Source organism: Procambarus clarkii, chromosome 81 (genome assembly GCF_040958095.1).
Source record: "Procambarus clarkii isolate CNS0578487 chromosome 81, FALCON_Pclarkii_2.0, whole genome shotgun sequence".
NCBI lineage: Eukaryota > Metazoa > Arthropoda > Malacostraca > Decapoda > Cambaridae > Procambarus > Procambarus clarkii.
Genome location: NC_091230.1, coordinates 9,387,336 through 9,406,240, shown reverse-complemented (window position 1 = coordinate 9,406,240; position 18,905 = coordinate 9,387,336). Strand labels below are relative to the sequence as shown.

The following is an 18,905-nucleotide window of genomic DNA, read 5'->3' as shown; positions in this document are numbered from 1 at the left end:
AGAAGAAATGGAGTTGATAGAGGTGAGAAGTGTGGGAAGAGGATGATGATACAAGCATGGAGGAATAGAAGAAAGCCGAGAACTCAGTGGAAGTCAAACAGGATGAGGTCTCGGATAAATGAGGAGACGAAAGGGAGGATCGTCAGTGAAGACGAGGGAGTGAAGTATGATGACAGGAGACGGAAGTATAATGGCAGTAGATGGAAGTGTGAAGACGACAGAGGAGGTACAGATAGTAAATGTCTGACTCTGGACATGAAGAGAAAAAGACAAGGAAACGGAGGGTGGAAACAATAAGTAGAGTTGACCGATGGAGTACAGGCATCCAAGGAGGACAGCCTAGCCAAGAGGTGCCAGAGAGGTCAGATCGTTTGTGGGAAGATCATGTTTCTGGCAAGTTTTGAGCCAGATGTTGCAAGGAGCAACGAACTAATTGTAGACTCCTAAGGGAGTACGTAAGCAGATCAACCGGTCGAACCAATCGGTTCAAGAACGAGACAGTGTGGTGGCGGATGTATTATCCCGAGCTTTGCCACTGGAATAACTCTCAAAAATAAGGGGAGGGGGAGTGTTATGATCTTAACCTACAGGAGAAACGAGTCTCCCCCTTGAGAGTTATTCAACAAGCCTGACCTAACTAGAAGTTATAGGAAATATAGAGGCGATAACACAGATGTAAAATAGTTTGTTGGATTTAAAGAACAATTTAATATTATGGGCAGTGAATAAGAAAACAGATAAATGACTGGTTAGGAGATGTGGATATTTTGCTGGAGGCGTGAGGCTCACTTCTGGAGTGCTTTGACCCTCACTTGAGCCCAGACATCGCAGGGGGAAAGTCGCGCTCCGTTTGAGCTCCCGTCAGAAGGGAACCCCTAGTGATACATTTCCAAGAAAAGAGAAGTGTGCAGACATGCCAGCTGTGGAACTGAGCTGGGAACGTTGTGGTCTCAAGTCCTGGACGGCGAGGAGTGTTTATTAAGCTGCCCAGAGACATTATCATGGGCTGAGGCAGTGCCCTGACCAGGCTCTGTCAGAGGGAGGAGCGCCCTCAACCAGACAATCTGTGGTAAGCACGATTTAAGCCAGTTCATAGTGATTGCTTGTAGTTGGTCGTGTGCCCAGCGACAGTAGCAATGCTTATTTATAAGTTAGAAATGTTTTGATAAGGCAGAAGGCCTAAAATAAGAGAGTGGAGAGGGAGGAACTGCTGGAGGGACGAGCAGCGCGTCCTCTCCCGTCGACCGCCTGAAGCCAACTGACGGAGCCCAGCTCCTGGCGGCGGAGGACCCTCCCAGAGTGAGGCCCGCCGGGTGAGGTGGAGCATGGACAAGCCCAAAATGGGGGAGTTCACTCTCACAGTACGTAGAGAGCAGAGAGATGTTGGAGGCAAACATATTGTGTGATTATTTTTGTTTATGTGTTTAAGGTTAAACATTTTTATTGGAGTGTCGATGGGTTGCAGGTTTGTCTTTGGGGAAGAAGTTGCTGAGAACTTCGAAGTCAACACAGAGGGAGTAGTTGATGAGACTCCAAGGTAGTGGAGGAGAGGACCTCGAACTGTGAGGAGAAACAGTGAAGAGGAGTGTCACGTGCTTCTGTAGAGGTGGTGAAGCACCATAGTTGCTCGAGGAAACTTCATGGTGTATCAGCCAGGAGAGCTGTGGAGGACCCTAGCAGAAGTGGTGAAGCACCGAAGTGCTCAAGGAAGACTTCATGGTGTAGCAGCCAAGAAGTGCTGCAGAGGATCCTGGTAGTTAAACCCGGAAGAACCTGAAGAGATCAGGGTAGTGAACTTCCCGATGTGGAAGGGAGGTTCTAAATGATTACTTGTAGGGAGGTAATCGAGTGTTTGGTTGTCATTAGCGTGCAAGACGCAGTGAGAGGCGAGTGATTGTTTGCCATTTTTGTGCCAAGGAGTGTTTATACTGAAGCATAGAGTTACAGTCGAAGGCTGGATTACCTAAAGATGTATGTGTTCTAGGACTGATAGGGTGATCGATTGATCATTGTTGTGTATTAAGGAACATTTATACTGATTTATATGTTATTGAATGCATACGCTGATTTTCCTTGTACATGTTTATAGATTTATATATTCTCTTGCTGATAGTGCGACAGTGTATTATAAGACTTGATCTACTTGAGGAGGTTGATAGTATCAGGTGGTGAATCAGAAGATAGGATACCACTTGGTAAGCTGATGATAGAGTACTGATGGTGTTGGAGTGCAACCTGATTGTAATAGTATAGAGTATAGGATTCATTATTATTATACGTGTGTGTATGTGCTTTGCCCAGTAAATGTATTCAAATTTGCTGGTGTTTGCCCTTGTCCTAGTATCAGGTGGTGAATTGCAGTCTCGCAATGTCTTTGGGCGGCCTAATACTCTTCTCGTCGACCAGGACTTGAGACCACAACGTTCCTAGCTCGATTCTACAGCTGGCACGTCTGCATACTTCTCTTCTCTTGGAGATATATCACTAGGGGTTCCTTTCTGACGAGAGCTCAACGGAGCGTGGCTTTCCCCCTGCGATGTCTGGCCTGAAGTGAGGTCAAAGCCCTCCAGAAGCGAGCCTCACGCCTCCAGCAAATTATCCACATCTCCTAACCAGTCATTTATCTGTTTTCTTCTTCACTGCCCATATTCTTAAACTCCGTGTAAAATTTACCCCATTATTTTTTTACATATGAATCTTCATGTCTGTATTTCCGACCTCCTAGTCAGGTCAGGCTTGATAGAATAATTCTCAAAGGGGAGACTTGTTTTTTGGCTACCTGGGATCATAACACTCTTGATTGCTGGTGTTGACTTCTTGATGTGTAGTGCCTCGCAGATGTCAAGCCGCCTGCTATCGCTGTATCTATCGATGATTTCTGTGTTGTTTGCTAAGATTTCTCTGGTGATGGTTTGGTTGTGGGAAGAGACTATATGTTCCTTAATGGAGCCCTGTTGCTTATGCATCGTTAAACGCCTGGAAAGAGATGTTGTTGACTTGCCTATATACTGAGTTTTTTGAGGCTTACAGTCCCCAAGAGGGCATTTGAAGGCATAGACGACGTTGGTCTCGTTTAAAGCGTTCTGCTTTGTGTCTGGAGAGTTTCTCATGAGTAGGCTGGCCGTTTTTTTGGTTTTATAGTAAATTGTCAGTTGTATCTTCTGATTTTTGTCTGTAGGGATAACGTTTCTACTAACAATATCTTTCAGGACCCTTTCCTCCGTTGTATGGGCTGTGGAAAAGAAGTTCCTGTAAAATAGTCTAATATGGGGTATAGGTGTTGTGTTAGTTGTCTCTTCAGAGGTTGCATGGCGTTTCACTTTCCTTCTTATGATGTCTTCCACGAAACCATTGGAGAAGCCGTTGTTGAATAGGACCTGCCTTACCCTACAGAGTTCTTCGTCGACTTGCTTCCATTCTGAGCTGTGGGGGAGAGCACAGTCGACATAAGCGTTAACAACACTCCTCTTGTACCTGTCTGGGCAGTTACTGTTGGCATTCAGGCACATTCCTATGTTTGTTTCCTTAGTGTAGACTGCAGTGTGGAAAACTCCGCTCCTTTTCATGACTGTTACATCTAGAAAGGGCAGCTTCCCATCCTTCTCCATCTCGTAAGTGAAACGCAACACAGAATTCTGCTCAAATGCCTCCTTCAGCTCCTGCAGATGTCTGACATCAGGTACCTGTGTAAAAATGTCATCAACATACCTGCAGTATATGGTCGGTTTCAAGTTCATTTCGACTAAGACTTTTTGCTCGATGGTACCCATGTAGAAGTTTGCAAACAGGACACCTAGGGGAGAACCCATGGCGACCCCATCTACTTACTTATACATGTGTCCATCCGGGCTCAAGAAGGGTGCCTCTTTAGTACAAGCTTGGAGTAGTTTCCTTAGAATGTTTTCTGGTATGTCAAGAGGAGTACAGGCCGGATCACGATACACTCTGTCGGCTATCATCCCAATTGTTTTATCCACAGGTACGTTGGTAAACAGTGATTCTACGTCCAACGAGGCTCTTATCCCTGTGGCCCGTATTCCCCGCAGTAAGTCAACAAATTCCTTTGGAGACTTCAGGCTGAAGGCGCAAGGAACATAAGGAGTCAGCAAGCCGTTGAATCGTTTCGCCAGTCTGTACGTGGGTGTGGGTATCTGGCTGATGATTGGCTGAAGTGGGTTTCCAGGCTTGTGTGTCTTGACATTTCCATACGCATATCCAGGTTTATATTCCCCAATAATCTTTGGCAGGTGGAGTCCGGATTTCTTGGCGTTCACAGTTTCGACCAATTTGTTGACCTTTGTTTTCAATTCGGTTGTAGTGTCCTTCGTTACCCTTTGGAATTTAGTTTGGTCAGAGAGTTTGAAGTTCATTTTCGCCAGATCTTCGTCTTTTTCAAGAATGACGTATATTGGCGACTTGTCACCTCTCCTGACAACTATCTCCTTGTTCTCACGAAGGCTCTTAGCTGCCGCTTTGAGCTCGGGGGACAGTATGGTGCTTCTGTAGTTGCCTGGAGGGCATACTGTCCCCCGAGCTCAAAGCGGCAGCTAAGAGCCTTCGTGAGAACAAGGAGATAGTTGTCAGGAGAGGTGACAAGTAGCGGGATAGCGGGGGGTGGTTAATTATATGTTTGGTCGCTGGGGCTCATTCATTATATATTTGGTAGCAGAAGCTCATTCCTTATATGTTTGGCAGCGGGGGTTCGTTCATTATATGTTTGGCAGCGAGGGTTCATGCGTTATATGTTTGGCAGTGAGGGCTCGGTCATTATATGTTTGGTCGCGGGGCTCGTTAATCCCACTGCCTAAAATATAATGAATGATCCCCCGCTATCAAACTTTGCAGTCAGGGCTCGTTCAGTATTTGTTTTCTGTGGGGCTATGTTTGGTAGCGGGGGCTCCTTAATTATATGTTTGCAGCTGGGGCTCATTCATTATTTGTTTTGCTGTGGGAGGCTCGTTAATTATATGTTTGTTATCAGGGTCTTGTTCATTATATATTTGATAGCGGGGGTTCGTTCATTATATTTTAGGCAGTGGGAGCTCGTTCATTATATGTGAGGGCTCATTCATCATACGTTTAGCAGTGAGGGCTCATTCATTATATTGCATGGTTGTGAATAATAATAAATAATAAATAATATAAATAATAAATAATATAAATAATGAATAATGAAATATAAATAATGAATAATAAATAATGTTGTGAATAATGAATTAAAAAAAGTCCACTTATGGATGTCAACGAACAAACTAACATTAAACATCGAAAAGACTTACTACATCTTATTTGGAAGCAAATCATCAAATGCAATTCAGCTACAGATAGACAACATTAACATCAGTAATAAAGATGATGGCAAGTTTCTTGGCCTATTCCTAGACAAGAGACTCAACTTCAGCACCCACATTCAACACATAACTGAGAAAGTCTCTAAGACAGTTGGTATACTCTCCAAAATCAGATATTATGTTCCTAACTCTGCTCTCCTCTCACTATATTATGCACTAATTTACCCCTATCTTAATTATGGTATCTGTGCATGGGGGTCTACCACTGCAAACCACCTTAAGCCCATCATCACACAGCAAAAATCTGCTATCAGAATGATAACTAACTCAGCTTTCAGACAACACTCAGCTCCCTTGTTTAAATCCCTAAACTTGCTAAATATTAACTCCCTCCACACATTCTCTTGTGTCAACTACATTTACAAAACCCTGTTCTTAAATGCAAACCATGCTCTGAAACTCTCCCTGGACAGATGTAATAGGACCCATTATCACCACACCAGAAATAAATATCTCTTTGATATCCCCAGGGTCAAACTTAATCTGTGTAAACACTCTATGCAAATTAAGGGACCTAGTTTATGGAACTCACTCCCTAGTGAATTGAAAAACTGTAAAACTTTTGCCTTATTTAAAAGCAAAACCAAAAAGTACCTAACTTCATCTTAGTTTCCTACACTGAGCTTTAAATTTGCTCTGTACCTAGTGTAACCCAATCTCCTAATTTTTATGTAATTTCAAACAACCTTATCATTGTGTTCATTGCTGTCTTCTTTTATGTGCTAGCCATATGCTGTATTGTGACTACCAATTTTTGTCAACTACCATTCAAGCTGTCATTGCAACCAATCTTATATTGTTTCTGCTGTATTATGCCTACCAATTTTTTTGTCAACTACCATTCAAGCTGTCATTGCAATCAATCTTAGCTACCTATGTGCTTTAATATACTGTACCTACAATTTTCTCTCATCTTTTTTTCATTTCATGTAATCTGTTATCATTTTTTGTCTATAATTGTGCAAGTATTTACCTCCTTAAAATTTTCTTAGATTAAGGACCTGCCCGAAACGCTGCGCGTGCTAGTGGCTTTACAAGACTGTAATTACCATATTTGTATCCTCACATTCCTTATGTACATTCTTGTATATGCATAAATAAATAAATAAATAAATAAATAAATAAATGGTAGTGGGAGCTCATTCACTATATGTTTGGTTGCAGGGGCTCGTTCATTGTATGTTTGGTAGCAGGGTGTGGGCAATTTCTGTATCAAATATGCAAACTCTAATGTAACTGCTATAAGATGTAGTTAAATACATTAGTGTGGGAAAATCTGATTCAAATATTTGATATTAAATAATGAAACATTCAATAGCTACGAAGGACTGCCACTTTTTGTGAAAAAGTGGAAAGCTAAGGAAAGCAAGTGTACTGAAATAAATTCCATGAACTACTGCCTGTGGATTTTAATAAGACTGTATATTATCATGAAATTAGAGTGAACTTCATTCTCACAAAATGGGGGATACAAACGCTATGGAAATATTCCGTAATTAGCACAATCGTCCGATGCTGGATCGTCATCAGAGTAGAACACATAATATAATTTTATACATGAAATTTATACAGCATAATGATAAAGGGTTAGTGAAATAAAAATAATCTTTTATGGAAGATCAATCATCTACTAAGGGTTATCAATGACTACGTATGTATAAGGACAGCTTAGCTGTTAAGTTGAAATAGTTGTGAATGTGTGGGGCAGTCACGGCGTCACGCTTGTTGTAACACGCTGTTCGGGCACGTACATGGAAAAGAAGTTTATTCTTCCATTTGTCACTAAAGCTCCAGCTGAAAATACGATTAAATTGTAAAAAGTGCCTAGGCTAAAGTGAGTATACAACTATTTCTGATTGAAAAGTGGGAACATAAGCGAAAGTAAAAGTAACTTTGATGATGTTGATATCTCGTGTCCTGATGACGAGCAACCTACCCGTTCTCATTATAAGTGCACCAATAAATAAAACATCAGTAGGAAATTGTCTAAATTACATTCCCCAGGACATGTGTTGTATGTGGGCGGAGTCACTCTCGATCTCTGGCATCTGCTGCTGCAAGGATGACGTAATTATGAGTTGATGTAAACGTGAGCTCTTTAACACAGTAACTTTCAGCAATATGGTTGCCATCACTTCTCCCTTCTCCGAGTACGCATGCTCATAGCTCTCAGTAGGAACCTCGAGCGTAAATTAATTTATTTATTTGAAGTTAATTAGGGAAGGAAGTAGTTATGACTAATATTTACTTCATCGATAAATGTATTATGTTGTAATATAATTTCTCGTAGTGGAAGTTAGTTTATCAAGACTGCGTAAAATGAACGAGAGGAATATGAAGTAGAATTATTTTACATTGAAATATTTTCTACTGGAGTTGTTAATCTAACTAAATAAGTGATTTCCAGTAAGCTGTAATATGCTAAATGAATAAACTCATTAACCCTTGTGTTGCTCAGGGGTAATTAGCATTTGTCACTCACAGGTGCATACCAAAAAAAATTTAAAAATTATTTTTTCTTTTTAATCTGTTAATTTGTGTTCTCTGTTCATGGGAAAAATAATAAAAAAATCGTGAGTCTAGTGAGTCCAGACAGTAAATCGTGGTCACACAGTCAGCAGACAATGCTACCTCCCTCCCCACCAAGATTACTCCTCCCACTATAGCGCTAATTATCACAACAATCCTGCTATTATCAGAATCCTGGTAATTTTTACAGTCAGAGGTCTTCTGTAATAATATCAAAGCTAAATAATAGCATGAACATGTATATTATGGCACTTTTAGGCGATGCTGTGGTCACAAGCTGAACAGCAGTGCTGTGAGCTCATGCTGCATGCGTCAGGCTTGGTGGCTCACTCAATACTGAGGCCCTCACACCCGGGAATTTGGCCCACGATTTAAAAAAAAAATGGCGTCTGTTTACAAGAGCCCTGATGAAGGTGAGGTGAACCCTGTGTATCCGCAGGCCGTTTAAATCTTGCGTAGTACTCCAATACATCATATGATAGGATACACAATTTATAGCAAGTCACTCAACCCATCATATGATGTGTTGCGCAACTTAAGGGTTAATAAATGATTTTCTTGAGTGAAGGAAAGTAAATAACTGGACTCTGTTAGATCTGACAAAATGTGGAGATATTTCCTGTGGCGGGCTCACACAACACCACGTAGTAGGAAGAATTTGGTAAAATATTGCGCAGTATGGAAATATCACTATGGTTAAATATACAAGTTAGTAGTTTTAGTAACTACTTGTTGTTAATATAAGATGTTGTATTAAAATATGAAATGATGAATGAAAACTGTTGGTTATTTTCAACAATTAGTAAGTCATAAAGGGATTACAGAGAATGGGAATGGCCGCTAAGATCAGCTTCCATCACAAAATTCATCTCACTAATATTACACTATAAAATCCTCCAGTCTAAGTGCTGGTAACATAATAAAATGAATCTACTAAATTAATTATATTGTAAAAAGTTAGATTAAACCTCAAACCCATTCTTCCTCCCGAATCTCGAATGTGAGCAACCTCAGAAGCAGGAGGAGGGGGAAGGAGGCACCCATTGTAAACAGAGCAGCCATGATTGTGTGGTGTACAGTGCAATGCTAAGGAGTTGACATGTCACAAGGTGGTTGAGCCGATATTGAGCCTACTACATGACCAATAACTCTACCATCAAATCACAAAAGACAACTTGACTCACATTAGTCACTAATTGTTGCAAGAACTAACAAAAGTGCCAGTTCAATTAGTCTATTAGCTCATATCATATTGGTCAATTATTTTCCGTGTCTATGTTTAATCGTTATAAGGCATGATAACACCAGCCACAAGAGGTTTTTATGATGAGCTAACTTGGAGTACTCCAACATTGACATTAATTATGACTGAAATCAAATGTGTATGATTAACATATATATTACTTTATGTGCAAACCTTCAAGGAGGTAGGATTTTGTATCCTAGTGACAGGATATTAACCCTAGGCTATTACTACTTAATATTGTTCATTTATATGAACAAATTCCCTAGTTATCTTCACATAGAAGCTATGGGACCATCTAAACTTAACCAGCCCATCACAATGGTTGATCAACAATGAATAAAGCATGTCTTAGCAGCAGAAAAAGGTAACCTGACACGACTGCTCAACAAATGCGAGAATTTGTCACGAGTCTCTCCCAGTTGATTTCACTCAGCTGGAAATTGATCTACAGGTGGCGTATAATAAATTCGATCAAGTAAAAGGAAGGATCGAGTTGTACATAGATGCAATCCTTGTCAGTAATACTGACCATGATGATATGGATCAAATCATGACAGAACTGGCTATGCATGAGGATGATACTCAGACTAAGTTGAGTCTTTGGCTCAATTTACTAGGTGCACATAAAGCAATAAAGTGGAGTTGCTTGTGAGACCTTGTGAGATCAGTGAGACCAAAGAGTACAACAAGTACTCCTACTAAATTTAAATCAACCGCCTCCACTCCAAGATGGAAATTTAGCAGTGTGGGCACATATTCAGTGGTTTACTCCAAGCCTACAGTTACTGTCACCCAAGGTGGTGACTTCCAAAGGTACTGTAGGCTGGATGATGTGTTTTTTCTGTAATGAAGAACATTCCATATACCACTGCACTAATTAAATTGAACGCACTATGTGTGTAAAGTGACTTAAGAAGTTGTATAAATGCATCAGGTGCTTCAGGTTACATAACACCAATACCTGTACCACCCAATTGAGCACCTGCAATAGGTGCAATAAAGGGCAGCACCATATAGTACTATGTGGCATATCAAATTAAAATCCCCCAGTGCCAAAGTGGAAGAAGAGACTTCCACCAAAATTCAGTACTGTAAAGTACCACAGGACATAAGTGTCCTATCGACAAAGTCAAAGAATAATGTGACTTTGCCAACTGCCAAATTTATCATAAAAAGAGAAGGTCCAAGGTGTGGGTTGTTTGACCAAGGGTCTCAAAAAATATTTTTTACCCAAAAAGTGGGAGATAAATAAAATTAAAACCTTTTGCACAGGGAAAACTATATATAACAGGATTCCTGACCAACACAGGGCCCCAAGTGTACAAAGCGGTCCAACTATTAGTACGTTTAGGATGTTATGACTGACTTGTACGGGCCATTGTATTAGACAAAATCTCATCAGACCTATATGTTTATTGTCTAGGGACAACAGCCAAATTCCTACAGGAAAAGGAAATTAAGTTGGCAGACAACAAAATCACGCTTGACCAACTCTCCAACATTGGATTCCTTGTAGGTGCAGATTATTACCAAAATTTATCACTGGACAAACTAAAAGGCAAGGGATGAACCTGTTATTGTCTGCAGGAGGCAAGTTGCTGACTATCCCAGTATTGAGTCTGATGCAACCCACCCATCCCTGTTGACAACCAACAAGTCAACCCAGTGATGGTCGTGTGACTAAGCGGAGAATAATTATCACTTAAGTTCAGAGACATGGCCAAAGATGAGCTTGATCCTCCTGTACATAAATTATGGGATCAAGCCACCTTAGATATCATCCCTGAACAGTCTAGTGCAGATAATGACTGGACATACAGATAATACCTGGACTCAGTTGTCTACAGGGACAACCAATACCAGGCCAGGTTACCATGAAAGCTGAATCATCCTCAGCTACCAGTGAATCCTTTCATTGCACAAAACCAATTAAGGTCTCAGGTGTTGTGCTTAAACAGATAACCTGAAATTGTACCATGACATAATACAACAACTTGATAACAAATTTATCGAAGTTGTAACCAGTGATGACCCTCAGGAAGGACATTATTTGCCACACCATTCAGTAATGAAAAATCCAGCCACTGCCCTACTGAGGTTAGTATTTAACTGCAGTGCTAAAACCAAGCAGAATTGTGTCTCGCTGAATGATTACCTTAAACTGGCTCTAGCCTAATACGAAGGCTGTACAATGTGCTGTTAAATTTCTGCATAGGGACTTATGCATACACAGCTGATATAAGTAAGGCATTCCTTTGGGTAGGCCTCCAAGAAGAGGACTGAAGTTACACCAAGTTCCTATGGATAAAGGATCCAAACAGTGAAATAATTACATATAGGGTGCTTCAGTTTTGTTTGGAGCTACTTCTTCACTGTTTCTGCTTCAAGGAACCTTTGACACGCATTTGAAGAAGTCAAGTAGTCCCAACAAAACTGAAATTAGCAATAACCTTTGTGTAGACAACTTCCAAAGACCAACAAGTAGTGAAAAGGAACTGCTGCTTAACATATATAATGAGGCCAATCGAGAGTTGTTGGGAGCAAATATGCCTCTCCAGTCATTGGCCTCCAATAATGTAATAAATCAACTGAGTCAGAATTTCCAAACAACCAAGTACCTCAGAAGACGAAAGTATTAGGAATCAAATAGTAAACAACATCTGACCAATTAACAATTAAATTGGTGAAACCAGAGACCACCAACCTAACAATGAGGAAACCATTATTCCAAGTCAGCAAACCCTTCGACCCCTTGGGACTATTAAGTCCCATATTGATAAATAGGAAATTGCTAATGCAGGAATGCTGGCAAGAGACGATAGGATGGGATGATCCACTAACACCTGACTTGTAAGAAAAGTGGCAGGGGATGGTGAAGGATTGTTACGGCCCTGGCGGGACGCAACGGGGTTCTTACTCTGATGTCGTTAGAGGAAGATATATATCCGACCCCAAGCCAGTAGAGGCTTTCAAGGGATGCGATCCATGACGCAAGTAACTTAAAAGGGAGTAGGGAAAGAAAGGTAAGAACTTAATATAATATAATATAACCATCACCATTTAAATATATAAAAGTAAAACGTACACAAGGGGGAGGGGTATTAACACTTTATCAATGGGGATCAACACTGTAGTCTTCTGCTGGAGACTATGGATCCTCGAAGCTAGGTGCCGAGTCCGCGGTGCTTTCTTCGTGGCCTCAAGACGTGTCCTCTGAGAACGCCGAGTCTACCCTGGCCACAGGTCAGCCACAACACAGGTCCACTGGGGGCACCGTCGTGGAGGCCGTCAACCACACGTCCAGCAGGTCTGCTGGCAGGTACTGAGCCACCAAGGCTGGCACGGCCACTCCACGAACGATAAAAGGGGTACGCCCTAGACAGGAGTCTCGTGTGATATCACCAATCACCCTCCTGTCCTCAATACCCCAGTGGATTATCGTCTCCAACCGTCGGTCCCGGGTAAATCCTTCCACTGCCACTCCACTGGCAGGCTTAACACACCACAGTGTTCTTCCGGGGGGACGACGTCACAACAGCTGCAGCAAACTGGACAGTATGGAGACTGGCTGCCTCGGGTAGACTGACTCCACCTTCAACACAATGGTCCCAGGTCGGCTCTGTAAGCAGACACGTCATCAATAACTGGGACACTAATACACCACACTCACAGGCTCAGATACAAACGCCCGACATATCCACTCCATAGATGGCGCTGTCTTCGGAGCACCACCTCACCAGAGGTCAGGAGCGGCGGTGTTGAGTGCTGAACCAGACTGGAAACTGGTCCTCGAGGCCAGTACACGCTGTCCTCACTAGGTGTCGTCGTTCGTTTGGCGGGGGTTTCGGGAGCTGACCCACAGATGGCGTGTTTGTCACTGCTCCAGGCTAGGACGCTGGATCCGGGTTCGTAACAAGGATCTAAGTATCCTAGAGTCTATTAAGTTCCTTTGAAACACAGTACAACATAATCAACCAATTACGCTACATGTGTTCTGTGATGCCTCAGGAAAGGCTTATGGCAAAGTAACAAAGTAAGAAAGTAACTTAGTAACAAATGAGCAAGTAAATTTGCTTACATCAAATGCCAATGTGGCACCGTTGCAGAAACGCTCATTACCACAACTGGAATTAACAGCCCTACTGGTAGGAGTAAGATTGGCTCATTATCTGACAGAAACCTTAAGTAACATTCGCTTTGAAGAAACAGTGGTATGGTCAGATTATGAGGCAGTAATACAGTGGGTGCAAAATGACAGCAATTGCAAAAAGGAAATAAGAGAGTTGTCAGTTGGGTTCAAACACAGATATGTACCCACAAAAGAGAATCCTGCAGACTATCTCTCCAGAGGCCTGACTTTGCAACAATTATCTAAAACTGAGATGTGGTTCCATGGACCTCAGTGGCTAGTCAGTGACCAGTAACCTAAACAAAAACCACAAGTCATTGTGACCAATATCACTGCTCCCACTGAGATACCAGAATCACCCCTGGGCTTTGGTAATTGACCCTACTCGGTACTCTAATTTAGATAAATTAATCAGTCACTCATAGGGTATTTGATTTCTTGAGTAAAATAGGAATCAAACATAAATACCCTCCTGCTCTGATATTTTGGGTAAAGCAAGCCCAAATCCAGACTTACGGGGAAGACTTTGTGAACCTCCCTTATAAGACCAGTAATGATCTGGGTCTCTGAATTGACTTTAACTATTGCAGCACTTTGCAATGTGGTGGGCGAATAAAACATGCAAATATTGATTTAGAAGTAAAACATCCATGGTTACTCCCTCGCAACCACTGGATAAGCAGGCTAATTGTTTTATATATACACAGACACTGCACCCTACATATTGGGGTACTAGTTGCCCTCACCACATTGCAACAACAGTACTGGCTTCCTCAAGGTCCTCAGACTGTAAAGTCCATTCTTATATCCTATGTAGTCTGCCGGAAGTACGATGCTCAGGTGTGTCATTATCCAGGACCTCTACTACTCCCTAAGGAATGAGTTGTTCACCTTCGTCTTTTTGAGACCACTGGTGTAGGCTACACGGGAGCCGTAACTCTAACAGGCACTAGGGACAAAATCCCTGTAAAGACATATATTTGCCTGTTCATCTGTGCCACTACAAGAGGAGTACATTTAGAAGTGACTCCAGATATGAGTGTGGAGGCATTCATACAGGCTTTTCACAGGTTTGTTGCCCGTCGATCCTGCCCCAAGTTGATGGTCTCAGACAATGGATCCAACTTGGTTGCAGGGAAAGCATGTTTGAGGGGAGGTCTGGAATCACCCAGCTTTACGCACTGCCCTGAATCAATGGCAGTGTCCCTGGAAGTTTATATCACCCAGAGCACCGTTGCATGGAAAGATCTACGAGAGGATGTTAGGAACAGTCAAACATTGTCCTAGGAAACCCCTACACCGCCCAAAAATTGATCTCCAAACCGTTGTCATGGAAAATGAGTCTCTGGTCAATAACCGACCACTGACCTACCTCTCTGACGATAACAAGGAACGTGAGCCATTAAGTCCATCTCATCTGATTTATGGAGGACTTCTTGCTTCTTTTTCATCCCTCACTGACAAGGGACCAGAAGATCCTTCGTATGTCAGCGAGAGCGACTTGGTTCAGAGTTACAAAAATTTGTCCAGAGTAATTAGTCGGTGGAATGAAGTATGGACCCAAGAGTACCTAACTGCTCTGAGGGAGTATCACTACAGGGCAAACAATCCCTGCAATAGAATTCAATTACAACTTGGCGATATTGTTCTGCTGGACAGTGACAGTGTCCCCACGGAATTATGTGTGAAATTAACACAAAAATATACAAAGTCTATGTAACTGCCATAAGATTAAATACTGCCAAAAACGCTTTGCGAAATAGTGGCTTTAGGCATTGTATGTACTAGCTCCATCTATAAATCTTTCAATTTTTGTAAAATCTCTTGTATGTACCTTACTTGAATAAACATTTATTTATTTATTTATTTATTTATTTATTTATTTACATTAGTTAGTCATAAAGGGATTACAGACAATGGGAAAGGCCACTACCATCAGCTTTTGTCACAAAATTCATCTCACTAATATTATACTATAAAATCCTCGAGTCTAAGTGCTGGTAAGACAATAAAAGGAATCTACTAAATCAAGTATATAATAAATAGTAAGATTTGACCTTAAACCATTCTTACTCCCGAATCTCGAATGTGAACAACGTCGGGAGAGGGAGGAGGAGGGAGGAGGCAGCCATTGAAAACAGAGGCAGCCATGATTGTGAGTGGTTGAGAGCACACTGCTGGGGAGTTGACACATCATTAAATTGTTGAGCCGATATTGAGCCTACTACATGACCAGTAACTCTACTCGCAAATCCCAAAGGGCAACGTGACTCACATTAGTCACTAATTGTTGCAAGAACTAAGGAAAGTGCCATTATATGTTTGGCAGAGAGAGCTCGTTCATTATATGTTTGGCAGCAAGGGCTCATTCATTATAATTTTAGCAGCGAGAGCTCGTTCAGTATAATTTTGGCAGCGGAGGTTCGTTGATTATATTTTTGGCAGCAGGGGCTTGTTCAATATATGTTTGGAAGTGGGGCCCCCTCATTCATTATATGTTTGGAAGTGGGGCCCCCTTATTCATTATATGTTTGGAAGTGGGGCCCCCTCATTCATTATATGTTTGGAAGGGAGGGCTCGTTCGTTATAAGTTTGGCAGCATGGGCTCGTTCTTCATATGTTTGATAGTGGGGGCTAGTTCATTATATGTTTGGTAGTGGGGGCTCGTTCATTATGTGTTTGGTAGCAGGGGGCTCATTCATTATATGTTTGGTTGCGGGGGCTCGTTCATTATATGTTTAGTAATGGGGGCTTGTTCATTATATGTTTGGTAGGGGGGATTCATTTGTTATATGACTGGCAGCGGTGGCCTGCTTATTATATGTTTGGCAGTGAGGGCTTTTTCATTATATGTTTGGACTCGATGGCTCGTTCATTATATGTTTGGTAGCGGGGGCTCATTTCTTATATATTTTGGCAGTGGGGTTCGTTCGCTTTTCTTGTTAAAACTGTCCACTTTTGGTATACCTAACTGACCAACGTAGTTGCTATTCATCTAAATATACAATACATACTTATGTATTAATACGTAATTACTTATTTTATAATTATATAAATGACTTGCAAACTTTATTTAAAATAACTCCAGAAGTTATTGAACTTTTCTCAAACTCATATGCTAATTCACTCCCAGACACAACCTAATTTAAATACGACTAACTCAGGTTGTAGCATTTATATACAGGACTTACAATATTATTTTACACGCAATTGCTATTAAAGTTAATATGTCGAAACAAATACTCCTATATAATTCCATCACGATAACGAAAACCAGTGTTATACCAAATATCGGACCTAATAACTGTAATCGCATATCATGCAACTATAAAATGTTTGTTATAATCAGGTATCTTGCTAGCAAATGAGGCATGACTGAACCTCAATACATCACATACGTGTATTCCTGATATACATTTTCTTGATCACAATGACCCATAACATGTCACGTGTTTGTTTTCTTCTAATGTTGTTCCAGTGAAATATTGTTTCACGACGTGTTGAATGTTTTGTTTATATTGTTTCTTGCATATTTTTCACCACACTTGCGTTCGCAAACATCTGCTCTGCCTCACACATGTTTCACCACACTCGCGTTCGCAAACATCTGTTCTGCCTCACACGTTTCACCACACTCGCGTTCGCAAACATCTGCTCTGCCTCACACATGTTTCACCACACTCGCGTTCGTAGACATCTGCTCTGCCTCACACGTTTCACCACACTCGCGTTCGTAGACATCTGTTCTGCCTCACACATGTTTCACCACACTCGCGTTCGTAGACATCTGTTCTGCCTCACACATATTTCACCACACTCGCGTTCGCAAACATCTGCTCTGTCTCCGGCCAATCAAAGCTCTCCATGTAACAAATATTTGCTCTCTTCCTTCTTTCATGGCCTCACTGTCAAATACCGTGAATAATTGACAATGAAAAGATTACATTTCTTCCAGTTACATTTTCTTGGTAGAAAATGTCACGTTTGTCGCAAATAAATGTATAAGCAATCTCTTTTAGTTATAGGTCACACCATGAGGCAGGCAATGTGGAAGAGAAGATATTGGAATAGACCAATACATTATTTGATACATTGTATAATGTTTCTCGTTTTGGGACTCCGTAGGTGGTCAACGATGGAGATGGGTGTCGGGATTGCCACAATTGTCAACCTGGAACCATATACCCGCTATGCCGTCTACGTAAAGACCTATTCCCTGGTTGCTAGTGCCAAGGTCGCCCAATCTGATATCCTCTACGCCACTACCAGCCCATACAGTATGTCTGGCTTTTCTGTACGGCTAACTGCATCATTCTAACGTCCTGTACTTTCACTTTCCTTATTTTTTCACCATAGTGTTGAGACCGTTTATGAAAATCTATTAATTCTATTAAGTCTCAGTTAAGGTCCACACGTGATGATGTTCATTAGGTCCAACTTCCCTCTTTTTGATGTATTCGTAAAGTCAAACGCAGTTCTTCCTGCTCCTTGGTTCAGCATCTTCCTCTCTTTCTCTGCATTACTCTTATTTGTTATTGTGTTATATAAATATTCGTAAGAAACTCTACTGTCTCTGGTTTATGTAGTTTCTCTTTCCTTCCGTCAGTTAAAATAAAGACTTCATTCCTTGTCATTCACTTCTTATCTCTTCTGCAGTAAACATTCTTGAATATGATTTATGTCCTTGAAGTTTGAAAAATATAAAACCCTTAAATTTCAATATTTATAACAGGAGCTGCCTTTATTACCCACCTCTTGAAGCTTTAATTAACTTTAGTAGTGATAATTGCTGACGTTTCCCTACATTGGTAATATTAAATATCCAAGAACACACATTGGGTACATGAACCGCTGACATTGCTTATCAACCTTATACCATCAGGTAGGTTATTCTTTGTATATTTTACCATTGTGTTATAATATGTACTGCTATGTTTGTAATTTGCTCTGCTTATATTGAAAGTTTTTTGACTGTGGCCTTGGCTCCTCCAAGCCTAATGTACTAGTAGGCATCCTTCAGTCTCGGGAGACTATTATGGAGTTGCGCTCTGGTTGTTGAGGCTGGAATGTTCTCTCTAGGTAGTAAAATCTGTAAGGTCGACATGGAGGAGAATCTGTTACCCATGCAGCAAGTCCTCCCCCTCCTCAACACGTTGCTGAAATGTTTGAATAGATAGGCAAACGTCAATACGCTTGGTTCCAGAGCCGTTACAAGAGCTGTCAGAACGAGGTTGAAATCAACAACGAACTGCCTTAGGGACCCAGCTCTGGATTTTTCATCGAGGTTGACTCCTGAAGCCCGTTCCAAGAGTGGGTATGGCCGCGAGGCAGCGGAATTTTGAGATCAGGGTTTTTCTTCCCCCTGGATGAGCTGCCTTCCCAGGCTGTCAAGATCCATCTACCCAGAGCAGCTGGTTGGAATTAAGGCACCATAGGCACGAGCTCACCCACTAGGACAAGGACCTGAAGGGCCGCCCAAGGAACTACCCCTGCAGCAGGCTGGTAGCCTCGTTGAGGGCCCTGCTCAACCTCTCAGAGGATGACTGGGAGTCCCCCCCCCTTTCCTTCCTGTTCTCCCTCCCCTTTCACCCCATACCCTGCTTGTCCCTCCTCCTTCACTGGATCCCCCGTCCCTCATCCCAGTATCCTC

At 41.7% G+C, this 18,905-nt stretch overlaps 1 protein-coding gene across 1 annotated transcript in view; it reads left to right on the top strand.

Annotated features, from left to right (window-relative positions):
- The window catches only part of LOC123773031 (insulin-like peptide receptor), a 531,432-nt gene that overhangs the window by 272,636 nt on the left and 239,891 nt on the right, over window positions 1-18,905 (top strand). Inside the window, exon 13 of the mRNA XM_069315507.1 lies at window positions 17,381-17,532. Within this exon, the coding sequence (XP_069171608.1) occupies window positions 17,381-17,532 (152 nt within the window). The remainder of the gene's footprint in view (window positions 1-17,380; window positions 17,533-18,905) is intronic.